This window comes from Hyla sarda, chromosome 9 (assembly GCF_029499605.1).
Source record: "Hyla sarda isolate aHylSar1 chromosome 9, aHylSar1.hap1, whole genome shotgun sequence".
NCBI lineage: Eukaryota > Metazoa > Chordata > Amphibia > Anura > Hylidae > Hyla > Hyla sarda.
This window is the reverse complement of record NC_079197.1, coordinates 101,336,893-101,358,698: the sequence shown is the minus strand read 5'-3', so window position 1 is coordinate 101,358,698 and position 21,806 is coordinate 101,336,893. Positions and strand designations below refer to the sequence as shown.

Here is a 21,806-nt window from a genome sequence, read left to right as displayed (position 1 = left end):
TATACAAGTCTTGCATCTTTGATGAGGTAGTGTTATTGTAATGACATTTAACGTTGGTCAGAAATACCACAACATAGCAAGGGAACGCCTTAATTTTTGCTAGTCTGCATTCAGAATGAGATGAAATCTTTTCTCAGGATTATTATATTTAGTACAGTAGAGGATAGTCCATGCAAAAACAGTCAAGTTGGCAGGAGTCCATAGGTCGAAGTAAATCACATTGGTGGTATACAGTGCAGTAGAGTGATCCATCCATTGGAGAGAAGAATCCATGGTACACATTGATATAAATGTACACCTGTGCTTTATTGCTTCATAGCAGATATGTACAAGGGAAGATGGACGATGCTTGAGAATGGACGATGCTTGAGTCAGTAATAGGCCTAACAGGCATAAAGCCATGGCACCCTCTTTCTATCTAATCATCTAGATGCCAAGGTCACTATTGACCATGAAAGCTAAGCAGCTAAATGGATGGGATCAGAGTTAGGATCCTACACAAGGGTCAACACAAGTTGATCGATGCTTGCTGAAAGGACATTTTACTCAGGGCAATAGGAGTCACTTCCTTTATTATCAACAGCGCTTCAGCTCTTACACATGAAAATGTGCTGTCAACAAAAAGTGAGTTTTATAGCCATATAAAAATGCCAATGAACAAGCTTGTTGACTCTTTAGATTGACCTCAACCTTATTCCTGGATATTACCTCTGCATCACTCCCTGGCTTGTTCATCTGGTACCTGTTGCTCTTCTCTTGGCTCATCCTCTTGCCTGTCACATTCTGGTTGATCTCTTCATGAAGACCCTTAGCTCTGTTTCTGACCACACTTCGGCTCCATCAGTGCTAATGTCCCCAATCTGGGACTCTTCTGTAGGCTGTGGCCTGGGAATCCTTCAGCAGCAAAATCCATCCTTAAAGATGAAGACTAGAGGATCCCTTAGACTCTGCACCACAGTCTAAACAGTGTAAATCTGATTGGGGTTTAAATGTTTCTGTGTATTACTGTAACAATGATACATTAAGTTTTTCATAGTGGTTGCTGAAGGCACCCTGAGTATTTTATTATTACAAAGGATAGGGGATAAGATGTCTGATCGGGACCCCCACGATCTCTCCTACCCCTGTCATCTGGTTCACGGAGCGAGCTTCGCTCTGTGCCTTATGACTGGCGATGCATGCAGGGGCCGGAGGATCGTGACATCATGGCCCCGCCCATCCCCCTCAAGGCAAGTCTATGGGAGGGGACGTGGTGGCCACCACGCCCCCTCCCATAAACTTGCATTGAGGGGGCAGGGCGTGATGTCACGAGGGTGGGGCTGTGACATCACGATCCTCCAGCCCCTGCATCGACAGTCATCAGACATGGAGCGAAGCTCGCTCCATGCACAAGATTACAGGGGTTCTGCATGAGAGATCCCCAGCGGGGGTCCTTTGGATAGGGGATAAGATGTCTAGGGGCAGAGTACCCCTTTAACTCTCTGCAGGAGGTATGGAGCCTGTAACAGAAAATAGAGCACCAACTGTTATAAAAAGTGAAGATTCACTTTAACATGGCAACAATTCAGCTGCTTTTATTATAGATGACATAGCTCTGTATTATTTGGAGCAATAGCACATTTGTCTGAGCACCCAAACCTCTGTACTCATAACCACACAGATTTACAGTGAAAACCTTGGTTATTGCTTCCTGCCGGGGATGTCTATAAACAAGGCCATAGATCATTTTATTGGACCTTGTCTAAGAAGAATTCAATGATTTTAGAGGGAAATGATATTCTCTATATAATTAGTCTAAAATACCTCCCTCGGGAAAGACTGTGGTATTGTACTGGATATCTGCCCAGCCGAAGCTTTGAGTCATGTTCCCAGAGAGCCTGTGTTTGCTACCAGTCAGAATGCTCAGACAGCATGTATCCATCTGTCATATGTACACCTGCCGCAGGGCTATTATTGAGAAAAAGTATATTTATTACAGTTAATTCACTGCAGAAACACAGCTTGTAGATTCAGACTTTCCTCAACTGAGTGCCACCAAGTATAAGGCCAGTCTTTCATCTTGGCACAACTATCACTACAACATCTGCTGGAGACTTGAGACTGTGTTCACACATCTCCTATCTCCTGGGTAAGCAGACTATATTATAACTGGGATGTCAAAGAGATCTCCCCATTGATGCCTTATGGTAGCGATAAATACAGTCCAAATGTTATTATAGAATGAGTAGAATGTCCATGGCACTCACCATCGAAGGGTAAAATGTCCCTTTATTGAGAAGAAAATGCCACCTTCCCCTGTCCTACTGTCTAATGCTTTGTCAAAAGCTCGGATGCGTGAAGCGGCCGCAGGCCAGGAAGAAATGGCATCTTCTTCAGGACTTCTGTATTGTTTTTGATGATTTAATAAAGGGCCATTTTTATCCTACAATGGTGAGTGCTGTGGACTTCCTCTCTTTCTATGACTTCTGCTCTTTTAAAATCCACTCCTGGCTTTGTATTTAATAACTGAAATTAAAAACCTGACCGTGTGAACACAACCTATGTGGGGTGCCCAGGTAAAAGATTTGAACATAGGAGTGGATTCAAAGCTCCCATTGGTTGTGTAAAGTTTCTGGTAAATTGTGTTTTGTCAATAATTTTAGCACGTATTAAAACCAAATGCTTTTTTATGCAATTTTAAAGCTGCAGTGAAATACTGTACTGTGTAGAGGGCCCTTTTTTTTTAATAACATTTAAGAAGTAGAAGAAGCATTTGTTCCTCATATTATCTATTTTTTTTTATAATCCACACCAGGTTTTGGCCTAAAAACTGCACCACAAAACCTGATGAAAACATGATTAAAACCTGTAAATGTAAGATCAGCCAAAAGGAGTTTTCCACTGAAAATATATTGATGGCTTATCCTCAGGATAGGTTAATATGTGGTTGGCTGGGTGCCAGTATAGAGCCAACTGCTTTACCCCTCACTTTGTAGTACGGGTGCTGCAGCTCTGCAGATTAGCTGATTGGCCGGGGGTGCCAACACTTATTACTTGCCTATACTAAGTGTCCACAGGGAATTTCATCAGCTAGCAAGTGTCCTGTGATCTTGGTGGTACAACCCCTCCATCTAGGCTTGACCGATATTTCTATTATTTCTATGTTATCCAGTTTCCCCTGCAAACTGAGAAATTATTATTCAAGTCTAAATGGAAGGGGTTGCCATTTAATCCATTGCGGAAGCAGTGCCCAGTGGATGCTTTTTAATTCTCAGAGTTCACAAGAAACTGCATGTTTTGATCTTTGGTAAATGTCCTTTTTATAGTGTCAAATCGATAAACATAGAGGCAGGATACATGTATATCAAGTGACCACCCTAATGCACAATGTGAATTTATGAATTAAACACAGATTCAGTCTACAACACGATTTCTATAATTATTTAAATTTATAAAAAATAAAAAAACTCCCACAATTAGGACAAAGTACTCATCTTCTAGTTAAATTATTAAACATAACATGTAATTCCACAATCATCTAAGAATGATTCATCCTAATAAAGTGCATTTTAAAGGGGTTGTCCAGGAATAAAGATAATAGAGCTGATTTCTTAAAAAAAAAAAAAAAAAAAAAAAAAGCTCCCTGTCTGTCTACAGGTTGGGTGTGGTTCTGCAGCTTAGTTCCATTGAAGTGAATGGAGCCAAGTTGTGAAACCACACACAGCCTGGGACAGAGGTGGAGCTGTTTTTGATTAGCTTGTTTTGTCCATTCCTGGATAACCCCTTTAAGGAGTGGAGATTCCATCCAAGCCAGCGCTAGGACTGTTCAGAAATGTGCTGTCTCTACAGGCGGCAGTGCATTTTAGAGCGGATTTCCCTGAATGAATAAACATGCTAATTTTTTTGGCAGAGTCCGGTGTCTGGACTTTCCACAGCAGGAAATTCTGTAGTCTGAATGGTGCAACAGAATCCAATTGAGAACAATAAGAGACTGCTGCACTGTATTTTACAAGCAGAATTCTGGTGCGAAATTCTGCTCGGAAAATCTTTAGTGTGTATGGGCCATAACTGGAATAGTTGCATAACAGTGGTATGTCATAGCAAAACATTGAAATTACATTGCCCATTTAAGCCCTTTTGATGCTGGGACTCTGGAGAGTGTATCCAATATATGTTTCTCTTCAGTAGTCTAACTTTAGTCTGCATATCATTCCCACCATGTATTTCTTCCAATAACACCCAGTGTAGTTGTGCCATACTGATATAAAACATATCATGACACACATTTTCTCACCATCTTTTGTCTGTCAGGATTTTTCAATCCAATTGCAGACTGATATTAATTTAAACAATAGTAATATTCTGTAGCTATGGCTGGTTTGCTCACATAGACTGATACTCCACTCTTCCACATTGCTATATATATAAATAATTTCACTTTGCATTATGGAACATTGTTTGGTGCAACATTTATTTTTCCACTTCTAGTGACCAAAATAGATTAGATGATTAGATGATCACATAATGTTAAGAGTGTAGTAAAAGTGTTACTATATAGAAATATATTGTGATTATCAACTGTTTTTCTTTAATAGGGAGAGAGGGGGCTTCCCGGATTAGAAGGACCGCTTGGTTTACCTGGATTTCCAGGACCTGAAGGGCCACCTGGATCTCGCGGCCCAAAGGTAAGAAACATTTGTGTTCTATAAGAGACATATCAAATTCAGGTACTTCTGACTTTCGATTGTTCCACGAAATGATTGCTAATGATAATAACTATTGTTTCAAAAATATATTATCCTTTATGTACCAATATAGCTAATGGTATAGGTACAGTTAATTTGTAGTATTGAGCTGGAATAATTTTTTTTTGCCACCAGATGGCACTAGAGGCATGTACAAAAGTCAAGAAAAGTAATTTCCCAAGAAAGTATCAAACTAATAAATACACTGCTCAAAAAAAATAAAGGGAACACTAAGATAACACATCCTAGATCTGAATGAATTCATTCGTCTTCACATAGTTGAATGTGCTGACAACAAAATCACACAAAAATTATCAATGGAAATCAAATTTATCAACCCATGGGGGTCTGAATATGGAGTCACACTCAAAATCAAAGTGGAAAACCACACTACAGGCTGATCCAACTTTGATGTAATGTCCTTAAAACAAGTCAGAATGAGGCTCAGTAGTGTGTGTGGCCTCCACGTGCCCGTATGACCTCCTTACAACACCTGGGCATGCTCCTGATGAGGAGTCTGTGGGGCAACGTGGCATTGGTGGATGGAGCGAGACATGATGTCCCAATTGGGCTCAATCGTATTCAGGTCTGGGGAACGGGCGGGCCAGTCCATAGCATCAATGCCTTCCTCTTGCAGGAACTGCTGACACACTCCAGCCACATGAGGTCTAGCATTGTCTTGCATTAGGAGGAACCCAGGGCCAACCGCACCAGTATATGGTCTCACAAGGGGTTGGAGGATCTCATCTTGGTACCTAATGGCAGTCAGGCTACCTCTGGCAAGCACATGAAGGGCTGTGCGGCCCCCCAAAGAAATGCCACCCCACACCATTACTGACCCACCGCCTAACCGGTCGTGCTGGAGGATGTTGCAGGCAGCAGAACATTCTCCACGGTATCTCCAGACTCTGTCACGTCTGTCACATGTGCTCAGTGTGAACCTGCTTTCATCTGTGAAGAGCACATGGCGCCAGTGGCGAATTTGCTGTAAGCACAACCCCCACCTGTGGATGTCAGGCCCTCATACCACCCTCATGGAGTCAGTTTCTGATCGTTTGAGTGGACTGCTGGAGGTCATTTTGCAGGGCTCTGGCAGTTCTCCTCCTGCTCCTCCTTGCACAAAGTCGGAGGTAGCGGTCCTGCTGCTGGGTTGTTCCCCTCCTACGGCCTCCTCCATGTCTCCTTATGTACTGGCCTGTCTCCTGGTAGCGCCTCCATGCTCTGGACACTATGCTGACAGACACAGCAAACCTTCTTGCCACAGCTCACTTTGATTTGCCATCCTAGATGAGCTGCATTACCTGAGCCACTTTTGTGGGTTGTAGACACCGTCTCATGCTACCACTAGAGTGAAAGCACCGACAGCATTCAAAAGTGACCAAGCATAGGGAGCATAGGAACTGAGAAGTGGTCTGTGGCCACCACCTACAGAACTACTCCTTTATTGGAGATGTTATGCTAATTGCCTATAATTTCCACCTGTTGTCTGTTCCATTTGCACAACAGCATGTAAAATTGATTGTCAATCAGTGTTGCATCCTGAGTGGACAGTGTGATTTTACAGAAGTGTGATTGACTTGGCGTTACATTGTGTTGCTTAAGTGTTCCCTTAATTTTTTTGAGCAGTGTATGTTCTGAAATGATCAGGGATATTACAATAAAAAAATGAACTTCATATCTAACGGTGAGGGTTAAGTTAAATGGACACTGTCAGATCCAAAACTTTTTATATATTTTACATCTTGGCAAAACATTGACCTTTCTAATATACTTCATCACAACATTTTATTTCCTTTTCATAGAAATCATGGGTGGGGTGTGCTAGCACTCCTCTGTGCTCTCTCCCATCTGATTGTACTACTCTGTGCTCTCTCCTGTCTGCTAGTACTCCACTGTGCTCTCCCCTGTCTGATAGGACTCCTCTGTGCTCTTTCCGGTCACATAGCACTCCTCTGTGCTCTCTGCTGTCTGATAGGACTCCCCTGTGCTCTCTCCTGTCTGATAGTACTCCTCTGTGCTCTCTCCTGTCTGATAGGACTCCTCTGTGTTCTCTCCTGTCTGATAGAATTCCTCTGTGCTCTCTCCTGCCTGATAGTACTCCTCTGTGTTCTCTCCTGTCTGAAAAGACTCCTCTGTGTTCTCTCCTGTCTGATAGTACTCCTCAGTGCTCTCCCCTGTCTGATAGGACTCCTCTGTGATCTCTCCTGTCTGATAGTACTCCTCTGTGCTCTCTCCTGTCTGATAGTATTCCTCTGTGCTCTCTCCTGTGTGATAGCACTCCTCTGTTCTCTCTCCTGTCTGAAAAGACTCTTCTGTGTTCTCTCCTGTCTGATAGTACTCCTCTGTGTTCTCTCCTGTCTGATATGACTCCTCTGTGCCCTCTCCGGTCTGATAGCACTCCTCTGTGCTCTCCCCCGTCTGATAGCACTCCTCTCTGCTCTCTCCTGTCTGATAGTACTCCTCTGTGCTCTCTGCTGTTTGATAGGACTCCTCTGTGCTCTCTCCTGTCTGATAGGACTCCTCTGTGCTCTCTCCTGTCTGATAGTACTCCTCTGTGCTCTCTCCTGTCTGATAGTATTCCTCTGTGTTCTCCCCTGTCTGTTAGCACTCCTCTGTGCTCTCTCCTGTCTGATAGCACTTCTCTCTGCTCTCTCTTGTCTGATAGTACTCCTCTGTGCTCTCTCCTGTCTGATAGTACTACTCTGTTCTCTCTCCTGTCTGATAGCACTCCTCTGTGCTCTCTCCTGTCTGATAGTACTCCTCTGGGCTCTCTCCTGTCTGATAGCACTCCTCTGTGCTCTCTCCTGTCTGATAATACTCCTCTGTGCTCTCTCCTGTCTGATAGTACTCCTCTGTGCTCTTTCCTGTCTGATAGGACTCCTCTGTGCTCTCTCCTGTCTGAAAAGACTCCTTTGTGTTCTCACCTGTCTGATAGAATTCCTCTGTGCTCTCTCCTGTCTGATAGTACTCCTCTGTGCTCTCTCCTGTCTGGAAAGACTCCTCGGTGTTCTCACCTGTCTGATAGTACTCCTCTGTGCTTTCTCCTGTCTGATAGCACTCCTCTGTGATTTCTCCTGTCTGATAGAACTCCTCTGTGCTCTCTCCTGTCTGATAGCACTCCTCTGTGCTCTCTCCTGTCTGATAGCACTCCTCTGTGATCTCTCTTGTCTGATAGCACTCCTCTGTGCTCTCTCCTGTCTGATAGGACTCCTCTGTGCTCTCTCCTGTCTGATAGTACTCCTCTGTGATCTCTCTTGTCTGATAGCACTCCTCTGGGCTTTCCTGTCTGATAGTACTCCTCTGTCCTCTCTCCTGTCTGATAGCACTCCTCTGTGCTCTCTCCTGTCTGATAGCACTCCTCTGTGCTCTCTCCTGTCTGATACCTCTCCTCTGTGCTCTCTCCTGTCTGATAGTACTCCTCTGTCCTCTCTCCTGTCTGAAAGTACTCCTCTGTGCTCTCTACTGTCTGATAACACTCCTCTCTGCTCTCTCCTGTCCTATCAGACAGAGGAGTGCTAGCCTGACCTCACTTTCTGGACTTTGTCCATGCCTGTGCTTTAGCTTGGACAAAGCCATGATTTTATAAACCATGATTTCTATATAAAGAAAATACAGTTTTCTTATGAACTATATGAGAAAGGTTCATTTTTTGCCAAGATGTACAACATATAAAAAGTGTTTGGATCTTACAGTGCCCATTTAAATTTATAGTGTGATTTTTATTACCTTTAATAACTGTGTTTTTTTTTTTAGAAAAAAACAAGAATAAACAACAGCAATATGTATTGTTTTGTTCTAACCACTGTATCCAATTTGAAAATAAATCTTTTTGTTTTCTTTTTTTTGGCGTGTTGCAAAGTTGGCAAGTCAGTTGCAAATTTTACTGAATAAAAAAAGGGGATGTCAAACAGGATGGTGCAGGTTGAAAAATTGAAATGGACAGTCAAATGAAAAGCTTGCAAAGAATAGCCATATGTGATGTGAACAGGTCCTATGAGAATGACATCTGATATGTTTTAATAGTTGATAGTAGTTTTCTGTGTTATGTTTGCACTGCATAGGTGAGGTACAGATCAGTGCAACCATCAGCTGATATTTGGTACAAATATATAAGCATGACAACTAAGCACCTTTTCAATCAACTAGGTAGAGACACTTGCCGACTTTGGCTCCAGAACATGTGCCATGGCTCAAAATTACCATGCTGCAATCACAGATAATAAAATTAAGTGTTTTAACATGTTGAGTTGCTACAACTTTCATGTTGCAGTGTAATAACATTTACTTTCAATACCTGTATGTGATGTAATTCAGGCAGTGTGACAGACTGATCTGCAGGTTATCCACCCAAAATTACCATGTAGCCCTAGCTTTGTGAGCAGATAAGAAAGCCTCAGAGCTATGACATTTTCCTTAGGCATCACGTTAAGAATTTTACAGCACAAATATCTAACTACAACCTTTATGGATAATAATATTTTAAGAAAATCCAACTATATTTGATGTTTTAGGTCTACTTCATGTATAGCAACTAATAACTTAAAATCTAGAGCAAAGGATCAGCATATAAAAATGGGGTTCTGAACACCAGAGGGTCAGACGCGGGATGAACTAGAAATCAAGGATGTAGTTATTGGTTTCACCACTAGATGTCAGTAAACACACTTTGAAAAATATATCACATATATTTCCTACATTTAATTAAAATGTTTTCATTAGGTCATGATGCCAACCAGCATGTTTTTACTTACTATTTTATAATTATAATGTATATAGGTTTTGTTGTCTTACAGTGTTACTATGTTGTTTTAATCATCTAAATGGAAATGATAAAGAATTTCAGTAACAAATCTCTCTTACTTTATCTGTATTTAGGGTGATGATGGCTCAGCAGGATCAGTTGGACCCAAAGGAATAAGAGTATGTTAACCTGTGTCACTGTGTGTGTGTGTGTGTGTGTGTATATATATATATATATATATATATATATATATACTATTTTGTGTTCTGTATATTGTTTGGTTTTTATGTAAAATTGTGAGTAATATTTAAATTCATCCTAGCTTGTAACATGAGTTTAGGACTGAATTGATTGGAAAATGATATCTCACATATAATAACCCTACACCTTTCTAGAGGGGATCTTGAATGAAGCAGAAGTTGTGACTGATTTCAATGTATAATGAAACATATTTTTTTTTTCAGGGACCTCCAGGTCTTCCAGGATTTCCTGGCGCTCCTGGATTGCCTGTAAGTACAACCCCTGTGTCCTGATATATGTCCATTAGTTACTGACTATCCACTTAACCATTAAAATCTCTTTTAGGGGTTACCTGGGCAGGATGGATCCCCCGGACCTGCTGGTATCCCAGGATGCAATGGGACAAAGGTATAATAATGTCTTATTTATTTCTCTATAACATTTCCTAATTGTATGATGGGTCTCTAAAACAAGTATACATTCATACAAACACTTTTCCAGACCTATACACTATCTAGAAGGGTATATGGAGATTAAACAGGAGATTTTATTTTAACTACTATAATTCTGTTTTTCAATTTTGTAGGGTGATCGTGGTTTTTCAGGAGGTCCAGGACTTCCAGGTCTTCAAGGTCCACAGGTAAGAGCTAACTAGATGTATTTAACCACTTCAGCAGCTGTAAGTTCTTGTCGTCTGCACAAGTAGTCATTAGGCCACCTAAACAGTATTTTGTAGTCAGTTCTATTCTGATCCAACACAAATCTGTTACATATATGTAAAGATGTATTTCCATATTAAGGAGGTTCTGGCATTTTACTAGGATTTCTGACCTCAGTGATCCCTGCAGATCTGTAAAATATAAGGATGTACAGGCTCTTATAATAGTACTCATAGCTTCCCTGCTGTGCATGGTAGTACAGGACAGTTTCATTTAAAGGGGTTAGCTACTAATTATAGGATAGAGGATAACCATTTGATTAGTAGGTGTGTGACTGCTGGGACAAAGATCACAAAGATTAAATGTTATAAATGAATGGAGTGTCAGAATACATTCTTGCCCATCACTTTATTTACTCTATATGGGACTCTGGAACATTGGTAAGCACTGAACTCAGCTATGATTAACAAGTCCATTATACAGTGACTGGAGCAGAGACTGAGCATGCATGCTGCTGCTCTATTCACTTGGGGGACATTTAACATCCATTCTTAGGATCGGTGGTGGTCCCAGTGGTTGTAGCCCCACCAATAAGCTAGTGCATAGGGGATAACTTTTAGTCTTGGGATAACACCTTTAGGTGCATGAAAGTCTACTTGCACTGAGGGGCAATAGCATTACTGTACAGGTAAACTCTTTTTATACAGAAGATCAGTGCATCTTCCAGCAGTCTATCTAGCTTAGAGTGATAGCACATGCCTTATACCATCACTTACTATAATGGGAATACACTTTCATCTCCTTTCTAGTCAGGCACTGTGATAACTTTGATATAATTATGTATTTGTATATTTTCAGGGTCCCCCTGGATTACCAGGCTTAAAAGTAAGTCAACAGATAAAACAACCAACAGTTTGCTATATAAATCCTATGTATGTCTGTATGTACAATATTTCTAAATATGCTGGAACATAAAGGGTCTGATTTCGATAAGGACCCTTAATAGGATATAAAATATAACTTTTATTCAATTCCAATAAAATATATCTATTTTCTTACACTATGAAATATGCAGGCAGTCACCAGTTTACAGTAGTTTAGCAAGCATTTATTTTTATATTGCACTTGAGAATTTGAAAATCTCTCATAATAAAGTCTATTTAAGGTAGGGTCACATGTGCCGTGTTTTTCTGCATATTTGCTTTTGCTTATTTTTCTACCTACTGAAGTCAATGAGTAGCAAAATACTTTATGAGCTCTCATAAGTCCCGAGTAGTTCTTAATTGTACTTTTGCAGTGTTAACAATGAATTTAGAGGATTTATTGCATTTAGTCCTAAAAGGAAAAAAGAAGAAAAACAGAGGACAGCGCCTTGTGTATTACCAAAGGTAACGCAGTCCCTGTTGGAGGCAGGGAAACATAGGTTCTATAGAATGGACGCTTACCAGACTATTGTAATTTAGCGCATATCACCCCTTTAAGGGGTTAGAAGAGATCCTTTCAGTCAATACTGCTGGGCCCAAGGTACATCTGGGTTGAAGGTAACCTTCTCCCATATGGAACAAACAAATAATGGGGAAAAAACCCTTTTCAAAGGGCGTTGTTAGGCACTTCAGAAGAATCCACGTGGACACCAGGTTAAGGATAAAAGTTCAGGGAAGCACTATTTTTATTTAATACCAAAAGACGCGTTTCTGAGGCAATCCACCCTCCTCAGTAATGGCAGATGCCATAACTGAGGAAGGAGGATTAACTCCGAAATGCATCTTTTGGTATTAAATAAAAATAGTGCTTCCCTGAACTTTTATCCTTAACCTGGTGTCCACGTGGATTCTTCTGAAGCGCCTAACAGCGCCCTTTGAAAAGGTTTTTTTCCACATTATTTGTTTATTGCATTTAGTGGCCTGTTTGCATTGTATTCAAGGGGTACTTTGGTGGAAAACAGTTTTGTTTGTTTTTTGAATCAAGTAGTGGCAGAAAGTTAATTCGATTTGTACATTACTTCTGTTTAAAAATCTTAATCCTTCCAGTACTTAGCTGCTGTATGCTCCAGAGGAAGTTGTATAGTTCTTTTCAGTCTGACCACAGTGCTCTCTACTGACACCCCTGTCCATGTCAGGAATTGTCCAGAACAGGATAGGTTTGCTTGGGGATTTTCTCCTACTCTGGACAGTTCCTGACACAGACAGAGGTGTCAGCAGAGAGCACTGTGGTCAGATTGAAAATAACTATATAACTTCCTGTAGAGCAAGCAGCAGCTGATAAGTACTGGAAGGATTAAGATTTTTTTAATAGAAGTAATTTACTAATCTGTTTAACTTTCTAGCACCAGTTGATTTGACAACATTTTTTTCCACCAGAGTACTCCTTTAAAGGAAGTTCTTCATGAGGGCTTTTAGTATCATATTGAATTGACAGATGTCAGGAAGCTGTGTTCTGTTCAAAAGCATACATGTCATACATGTGGCTGCTACAGGAAACCTTGGAGAGAGGGGCCCAGCCCTGGTTCTTATCTCTGGATGGGTGTGGGTTTGAAAACTTCCCATGACTCCCCTCTCGACATTGGAGGAGGAATTACATTGTTAGCTAACTATGGTGCAAAGTGGTGATTGGGTCATGTAAAGTTAAACACACATTAGTATGTTTTTTCTTGGTTGGTTAAAACTGGCATCCTGCACCTATTTTTTCCGTGTTGACCGCTTCGGGCAATTTAATATATTAATCAAAATATATTTTAACTATGCAATCTGGCAGTAAATAACATGGTTGAACTTTTTAAAAGCACTCTTCAATATAATTAAAATAAATGTTTTACTTCCAAAAAGGTTATAAGATGTTAGGATATTCTGCAATCAGGGACAGATAAAGGCTGAAAGTTGCAGTTTACAATTCAACCACTAGATGTCATCAGTAAAACTTGTCATACAAAGGGAAAGTTTCCCCCCCCCCCCCCCCCCATTGCTTTTATGCAATTTCTTTTGCTTCCTCTAGGGGGAGCCAGGAGAAGTCATTCCTTTTACTCAGTCAGGACAAAAAGGCGAATCAGGACTACCAGGTCTCCCGGGTTTACCAGTAAGTTCTTGCAATCAGTCATGTTCATAGCTAAAAAAAACTTTATACTATGTTCTCACAATGTTCATCATTAAAATAAAATATTTCAAACATAACAATAGATGTGAATGTCTTGAATTGATTGTAATGTGTATGTTATCTCTCTCCTTCTGTTCAAGAGACAAATTTAAGAGATTTACTCTTGATTTCTGCCTATATATTATGAGCTCTAAGTTGCTTTTGAACTGTGTTATGTTAGTAGTCTCCTATATACTACAATATAGTGTCACTACAGGAACATTTTCTGCCTATATACTGTTGTTGTAGGCTTCGTGCAGTGGTGCAGCTATAGAGGTCACAATGTTGATACCAATGAGCATCCAAACGGTGGATGCACAATGCTGTGACTCTTAATACTGTGGGACCCATAGTGTTGGTGCATGTACCTATAGAGGAACTGACTGGTAAATAAATGTAGGTGTCTGGTGTGAGGGGCATTGTAGCTGCATGGGACATGGGGGCATTGTAGTAGACTTTTACTTCCACACTGTTACTTGGCATTTGAGGGCACTGAAGTTGTCACTATTATTGTAGCCGACAGTCCTCTGAGCACTCTGGTTGACTGCTTGCCATTATGGAGAAGCCAGCTATTTTAGGGACACTGTATGTGGCTCTGTTATGTGTGCACCAGATTTGTTTTTTAGAGAGGCATTGTTGTTCACATGTTTCTCAACTGTGGAGATTAGCTCTGTAGAACCAGTCCAATAGTGGAAAAGTAGCAAGCAAAGACAGGAACATGGACGCAACGTTTAAACAGGGCTTCTCCTGTTTTTATTTTCAAAAACAGCCTTTACCTTCAAGCACAAGCAAATACAAAATAAATCCTGCTTTTTCAGAGATAACTACACAAAATCTTTAGTCTCTGTCCACCAAAACAAAACTGTCACGAAAAAATTTGATACTGACATAAGGTAAATGTCCCCTTTTTTTAAGTGTTGCCTACCACAGGACTCTTAAATCATAAACCCAGTATTATTTGGCCTCAGCACCAGTGCTGACTTGGTGTCAACCTGAAAATCTGGATTGGTCCAGGCAGGGAAATTAAAGGCCCCACTACCAACCAATCCTTCATCCCATAAACATCCAGGCCCGATAATAGGATTTACCAAATTCCCCTGCAAGCTAATTCTCGCCATGGATTTTAACAATTTCCTGGGGGAGATATGTTTTTTTCTGAAATGTAATATCCACATATGAAAAGTACCTTGGGAAAATATAGCAATCTCCGACCACCATTCCTATTACTGTGTAACACAACACAAACCAGTGGCGTAACTATAGCAATTGTGACCTGGCCCTGGCACCCAGAGCTGAAGATGACCCGACTCTAGTAAGGACCAGTAAATGGAAGTAGGTTCTAGTATGAATCTTGAATTGTTGTTGGGTCTGATTTAAGGGTCTGAGTTAATTCTTTGGGTCTGGTCTGGGGTCTGAATGTATACTGGGTGAGCTTTGTGCTTTGTTGTAGCTGGTTGGGACTGGAGGGGAGCCAAACTGAACTTTGAAAGGGTTTCACAAGGGTGACATTGAGTTCTGTAATGACATAACAAAAGGCTGCAGCTTGCTTTTCAAAAATCCTGGTACTAAAACTATAAAGGGACCTCTGCACCTAGTTATCATCAACTTGGCTGCTATATGCAGCCATACAATTGAAAGAAGTGGTCGTACCACATATCCTGATTTTCTGTGTGGCTATGTAAGGTCCAGGTGGTGACTGCTTCCTATGCTTATGCCATAGCAATGCCATTCTAGTAACACACATGTGCTTCCAGTGCTCTATCTCTCTTCTTTTTTACTTTTGTGCTTTCCTAAATGGATAGTTGACTAAGGGGAATGTCTGTGATCCCTACTTTTAATGTGAAGCAATAGATTGCAGTTTTGAGGCTAGTATTGTTATAGAATCTTGTGACTGCACTGTCACTTGTCTCCTGGGATTGTACATCTAGCCTAGATTTACATGTGCCCTTGTTCTGATTATAGGCATGTTATACATTTCCTATCATAGACATTTATGGGAATCCCAGCATATGCCATAAGTCACTGAGAATGCACATTCATCTCTCCATTAGCTTTCTGGTAAAGAGTAGCCTTGTTTATGAAATAAGTAGACATTTCTAACATATCCGGTCAAGACCTCATGTTTTACACTGTACATGGATCTATGACTTCATTTATCTGAGTATGTAATGCTGACATGGTGCATCTTGTTCACAGTGTTGTGCTTCTTCATCTTTAATCTTTCTATTGAGGAGTTTTCTTGATCTTACCATGGATAATCTAGTAGTCTTTCATACTTCATTCTTCTTATACACATGACTTGGATTTGCTCCTTTTTAATTTGTACTTCCTTCACAAAGCATATGATACAGTAAAATGTTATAAATTTGATATAACTTAGAAAAAAACAAATTGCATAATAACACAAGTTATCATGATACAAGAGTTATTATGTGTACAGTAGTTCCTGTGAAATTAATGTCTATATTTCTCTATAGGGTCTCCTTGGTCCCCCAGGAATACAGGGTCCAGTTGGACGTCCAGGACCTGCAGGTTTACCGGTACAGTGTAATCAATAAAAATGCTTAAAAGTAAAGCTTTGGCCAAGTGTTTTCCAAACAGTGTGCCTCCAGCTGTTGCAAAACTACAACTCCCAGTGTGTCCGAGCATGCTGGAAGTTGAAGTTTTGCAACAGCTGGAGGCACACTGTTTGGAAAACACTGGCTTAGGCTGTGTTCACACTAGTGTCACAACTTCTGTTTATTACACTGTGGCAGATCTTCTTTTCTGTTATATTTGAATGGCCACTCTTGGCCATAATTCACTTTTGAAAGGTTGGTTGGTGTTCTGGTATTTTTTAAATGGCAAAAAACAAGAATTGCGCTGTTCTTGATATAAAAAATACTAGAATAGCTGATGGCCCCAATAGAGGCTTTTACCCCATGTGAACTTTACCGAATATGTATCGTAGTAAGGATCTGTGTTCTTGTTTACCATAAGGACTCTATTACAATGGCCTGTCCTTGCACAGTAAACACGCACCAATCTCATAGCTTAGCCCCCATTTACAGATCCTTTAGATTCTCGAGCACAGAGGACCACACGAATGATCGGTGGATTGTTTGCAGGACCCTTTGCTGCCATGGCTGCTGAATTTTTGATGGATCAGACAACCTGATGAGCCAACAAGTCAGCTGATGTCTGGCCCTATTACATGGGGTGATTATCAGCTGAACAGTGCCCAAAATCATGAGTACAAGTAGTCACATGCCGATAGGATGAGATTTATCAAAACCCGCGTAAAGGAAGAGTGGGGCAGTTACCCATAGCAACCAATCAGATTGCTTCTTTCATTTTTAAAAACGTCTGTAAAAAAATAAAGAAGCAAACTGAATGGTTGCTGTGGGCAACTGCACCGCTCTTCGTCTACACAGGTTTTAATAAATATCCCCGCATAGACCCCTAAAATGTATCTCCAGCCAGATTAACCTGCAGATTTATATTATTCATTGGAACATCTGCGCAATATTCTGCTGCATTATGAATGATTTTCCTGCATGAATATTTGAGATGCCCATTATAGGAAACTTTTGGCAATTGTAGTTAAAGCTTGTTAGGGATAATCTTACCTCGTAATTTCGGAAAACTATGTTAATCTGTTGAAGTGGTAATAATTTATTGAACATACATAATCTGTATAGATGATCTTACTAAATCATGACAGCAAACCTTACACCAGTGTTCCCCAGACCGTGACTCTCCAATATTGCAACTCCCATCATCTTAAAACACAATGCTTTAAACACTTCTCTTACATTTATGTGTGATTTTTACCTCCCCTGTCCTTATATTTACATCCTAAACCCCCCCTGGTTTAACTGTTGCACATACTAATTCCAATTTTGTAACTCCTTAAAGGCCTGGTAATTTTTGAACAATATCATATTTTATTACTTCAGGGTAACATTTACTGTTTATTTTCTAGGGACCTCCTGGTACCCCTGGATTTCCAGGAGCGAAGGTGAGAATTAATTAGTTTATTTTTTTTTTTCAATAGTATTTTGTCATTTTTACCATAGTATTTTATGTTAATAGTTTCTCCCAATGTGATTTCATTAGGGTAATATGGGCTTGAATTTCCAAGGATCAAAAGGAGAAAAGGTAAGTAATCTATCACGTTATGCTATTTCCACAATGTAATTTACATTTCAGATTATTCTCATAGTGTCAGAAGTTATTATGCACTGTGATATAGCCACACTAGAAAGATAGATCTTTTATTCCTTTTATAAAAAATGTGATGGTTTGTTTTTAGGGTGACCCAGGACTTCAAGGACCCCCTGGACCCCCTGGACAATCAACAGAACAGAAGGAACCAGGAGACAGTCAAGTCCAGAAAGGAGAGAAGGTTTGAATCATGAGCATATTACTTAATAATATCAGTAAAGAGCACATATGGAGCACTCATACGTTGTAATATGCTTTGGGTTGTGATTCGGTCCCTGAGCGCCTACCTCAGAGAATGCAGGTGCCAGTGCTGGTTCATTACATAAATCATCAGTAGATATGGAATACATCCCTAAGGATCTACACATATACCATGTGTTCTTAGACAAGTTTACAACACTGCCCCCCCCCCCCTCCCCCCTTGCAGCTATAGCCCCAAGAGGCTGCTTTTTGTATGGAATACATTCCAGTTCTCTTTGAATGATCAGGAGGTTCCTGTAAGAGCTGGTAAAGCTCTCAGGTGCCCCACATGCACATGCTTGTGCTTTCTCAACTCCTGAGCGTCAGCATTGTTGTCAGAACATTGTCTGTGACAGCGCTGGACATACCACCCAAACATTCTGCGCAGCATACTGTCTTCTTATTGCTGACTTTGAAATCTGCCTGAGGTCCCTTCTCATACTTGTCAAGTGTTCTATATAGACTGTATTTCCATTGACAAATGTGAGGTCACAATGAAGTGTGAGCACTACATGTCCTATTTGACTTAAGCACTGGATATTAAATATACAGTATACTATGCTCAAATCAGCTATAACATTAAAACTGTGAAAAGGTGAAGTGAAAAATATTGCTTTTTTTGTGACACTGGCACCAGTCAAAGGGTAGGATATATAAAGGTAAATGCACGCTAGACCAATTACTTGTGCTGATATGGGGGAATAATTTGTGTGGATAGGGCTGTAGAGCCACACAGTACACAATATTCCGTATATAACCATTTTGTAAAGTTCATTATGGATTGTCTTCATGTTTCTTTTACCTTAACATGAACTATTCACTTGTTTTATTCATTTATATGTCAGCAACATTTTGAGACCCACGCCAACACAATGTAGAGCATACAAACCCAATGCAGTTGTTGCCTTTGGATAGATCCAAACCAGAGAGTGCTATCCAGTCTTGAATATGTTTTTTTTTTTTTATTTAATTCTGTGCCAGTGGATTTCTGACTATATCTTTAGCGTGGCTGGTGTGTTGTTTTGCTAAAACAGAACTTCCCCTGTATAGACAAAGAATTAAGATATAACACTCTGACTGCCTGGAGTCGCCTGCAGCACTTTACTGCTTGCTGTTATACTTTGAACTCAGTGATAAGATATTATGCAGTAAGCTCCCCCTAGTGGCAGCTTCAGGCATTCAGCTTGTTATCTTTTAACCCCCTGTCTATGTAGGGGAGTTTGAGCTCTGTATCAGACAAATTAATCTCTGACTGCTAGAAAGATATATTAAGCAATGAATCAGCACAACCTGCATATTTTTCTTCCTGTGGCATTTCATGCAGAACTAATCTATTTCCTAGCAATGAATTGGATATTTTAGGGGTTTCATCCACACTATTGAGGAAAAATCCATAAATTAATTCATTATATTCAAAAATACCTTATTTTTTGTGTCTGTTTTTTTTTCTTCCTTGATCTCAATGTGCAAAAATTTACATAGAATACCACATGAGGAACACACGTGTATGTGGCTAAATTTAGGGCAAAAACACATTATTAATAATAATTATAATAATAATAATAGTATACTCCATTTTAATGTTTCACCCATAGTAGGCCATAGTGTCAGGAGCCTCTACACTGATCTGACAAGCCAGCTGTCTAGTAGAACATGTATTTTAGGTTATGATGATGATATGTCATCTTCTGTATCTCCTTCTAGGGCTCAATTGGTTCACCAGGATTCCCTGGACCGCCTGGTCCTCCAGGTCCTCCTGTAAGTATTGTGGAGTGTGTGACATGGAAACACCAATAACTTCTTGTTTAACTACATTTAAGAATTCATAAAGAATAATTTCTTGAAATAAAACTAAGTAACCCTGAGAACTATTATAAATATCAGAGATTTAGTTATAATAAGTTATTGTATAATAAAGTCAATATAGATATAATACAGTTAAGATAATATATTGTATTGTAATTCCTATAATTTAGACATATATGTTCATTTTCTTAGGGTCTTTCTGGAGGTAGTAAAGGACAAAAAGGAGAACCGGGAGATGCAGGAAAGATCGTAAGTATTTCCACTCAGACTTTTGTATTCCATCTAACAGCATGGTTTTTAAAGGCAAAAAACTTTTTTCACCTGAAACACCACACTGTTGTAGCTTGAATACTGAGTGAGTTTTATTGTGCACTTTTTTAAAGAGGTTTTTGTGCTTGTTGGCTTAGTTTTTGGTGTGGAACTACACCAAAATAACATGTTTTTATACACTTCATGGCTGTATAGTAAAAAAAGCCTCAAAAACTGCCCCAAAAAGCTCCAAAAACCACTAAAGAAAAATAACAAAACGCATCCAAAAACATTACACTAAAAAAATACGGTAAGTGGCTATTCTTTCATACATAATTTTCGGTCCGTGTGAGCATGCCCTAAGTGACTGTGGCAGGTCACTGAAAACTGTGGCTCTCACTCTGGAGAACCTAAGCCATTTAAAAGGAGTTTTTCATAAGAAAATCATTTAAATGTTTAATCTTTTTTTTCTTTTTTTTAACAATATTTTAGTTTTATCTATAGTAGGCCCAATATTAACCTAAAACTTCCTGTTCTGTACAGATCACTTTCAATCAGTGTCCTCCTTATCACAGATGAGTTTATAGTGAAAAGTGACAGCAGTAGATAGATAACACTGCATCGGCCCATTCACAATAGCTAATGGTCAGAGCTCAGCTTCTCCCTCCTTGCACAATGACCTTTGCACAGATCACAGAGCATGCCTACAAAACGCTTCCATATAAGTAAACAGGATCAGCTCGAAACTATTGTTTCTATGTCCATGGGACTTACTATAAAGCATATCTCTAAATACTGGTAAAAGCTAGATGGATGCCAAAATAATATTGTACTATAAATTAAATAAAAAAATGCAATCTGCTGACCGCCAGTCTGGTTTCTATAAAATAGGTGTTTATATTGTATTCAAATGCATATCCTGGGTTGTTGGTTAGGAGTGTAAAAGCACACAGAACATAGCTGTCTTCTGTCAGCTATCTCTCCTAATCTCCCTATACACATGCACACTTGGCTTTGTTCTAAATTGGGAAAGGGAAAAAGCTGCTGCCGGTCTCCTTGTGGAGGCTTATCTCCTCATAAACAAATGAGTTGGGTAATTGAGACCCAACACATCCAATTCTATTCCTCCTAACATTTGCCCTCGGGGGAGAGGGGAGTAGGGGGCCGCCATGCACATTGCATGTTCACACAATCCCGTTTGGCCTACATAAAGGTGTAGGCTCATTCCTACAACAGACTAAAATTTTTACAACCTCCCATTTGATGTTGGGATGGTCATATGAGGTGTGAGGTGTCTGTTTTTTAAATTAAATTAGTTGTCTTATATAAAGCATCCTCTTTCTATTGAATCTGATCAATGTGCCGGCATGCAATTCTGTATCCTTTTAGAGGTCCAGACATTTCCAAATGCAGTGCAGCCTATTATGTTCCACTCTGATATATTGCTTAGTATTATTAGTAGCAGCTTTATTATATAGCGGTCTTATAAGGCATTATTCCTGTACCAGACTGGGCATTGACAATATTTTCTCTAATTGTGTCTAACAGGGCAAACCTGGCAAGGAAGGAAGGAGTGGATTTCCTGGTTCGGAGGTTTGAATCCGTTTTACACAAATCAGTATTTTCTTTGTTAACTGGAAAGTAGAATTAATACATTTATTTGCCTTATATCAGGGTGCTCCTGGTGATCGTGGTTTACCTGGAAATTCCGGCAGAGATGGCGAGAAGGTAAATAACAATTGGATTTATGAACTAAGACTGAATGTTTGACAACTTGGAAGAGGTGAAATTGACACAACTTAATTTAAGTCT

The 21,806-nt window shown here is 39.9% G+C and overlaps 1 protein-coding gene and 1 long non-coding RNA gene across 4 annotated transcripts in view; one reads left to right on the top strand and one right to left on the bottom strand.

Annotated features, from left to right (window-relative positions):
• Nucleotides 1–21,806, top strand: part of COL4A5 (collagen type IV alpha 5 chain) — a 197,305-nt gene that overhangs the window by 63,545 nt on the left and 111,954 nt on the right. For both annotated transcript variants that reach the window (XM_056538786.1, XM_056538787.1), the window contains exons 3-17: nt 4,575–4,664; nt 9,600–9,644; nt 9,930–9,974; nt 10,051–10,113; nt 10,292–10,345; nt 11,223–11,249; nt 13,356–13,436; nt 15,971–16,033; nt 17,458–17,493; nt 17,592–17,633; nt 17,788–17,880; nt 19,644–19,697; nt 19,938–19,994; nt 21,543–21,587; nt 21,669–21,722. In XM_056538786.1, coding sequence (XP_056394761.1) covers nt 4,575–4,664; nt 9,600–9,644; nt 9,930–9,974; nt 10,051–10,113; nt 10,292–10,345; nt 11,223–11,249; nt 13,356–13,436; nt 15,971–16,033; nt 17,458–17,493; nt 17,592–17,633; nt 17,788–17,880; nt 19,644–19,697; nt 19,938–19,994; nt 21,543–21,587; nt 21,669–21,722 — 849 coding nt within the window. The remainder of the gene's footprint in view (nt 1–4,574; nt 4,665–9,599; nt 9,645–9,929; nt 9,975–10,050; nt 10,114–10,291; nt 10,346–11,222; nt 11,250–13,355; nt 13,437–15,970; nt 16,034–17,457; nt 17,494–17,591; nt 17,634–17,787; nt 17,881–19,643; nt 19,698–19,937; nt 19,995–21,542; nt 21,588–21,668; nt 21,723–21,806) is intronic.
• LOC130290742 (uncharacterized) lies at nt 10,353–18,395 on the bottom strand. 2 transcript variants are annotated; one of them, XR_008847678.1, is made up of 3 exons: nt 18,308–18,395; nt 15,743–15,822; nt 10,353–10,555 (listed from the first exon to the last, which is right to left on the bottom strand). It is a non-coding gene; the product is annotated as an uncharacterized LOC130290742 (long non-coding RNA). The 2 variants fall into 2 exon arrangements; XR_008847677.1 differs by lacking the exon at nt 18,308–18,395 and adding an exon at nt 17,987–18,019.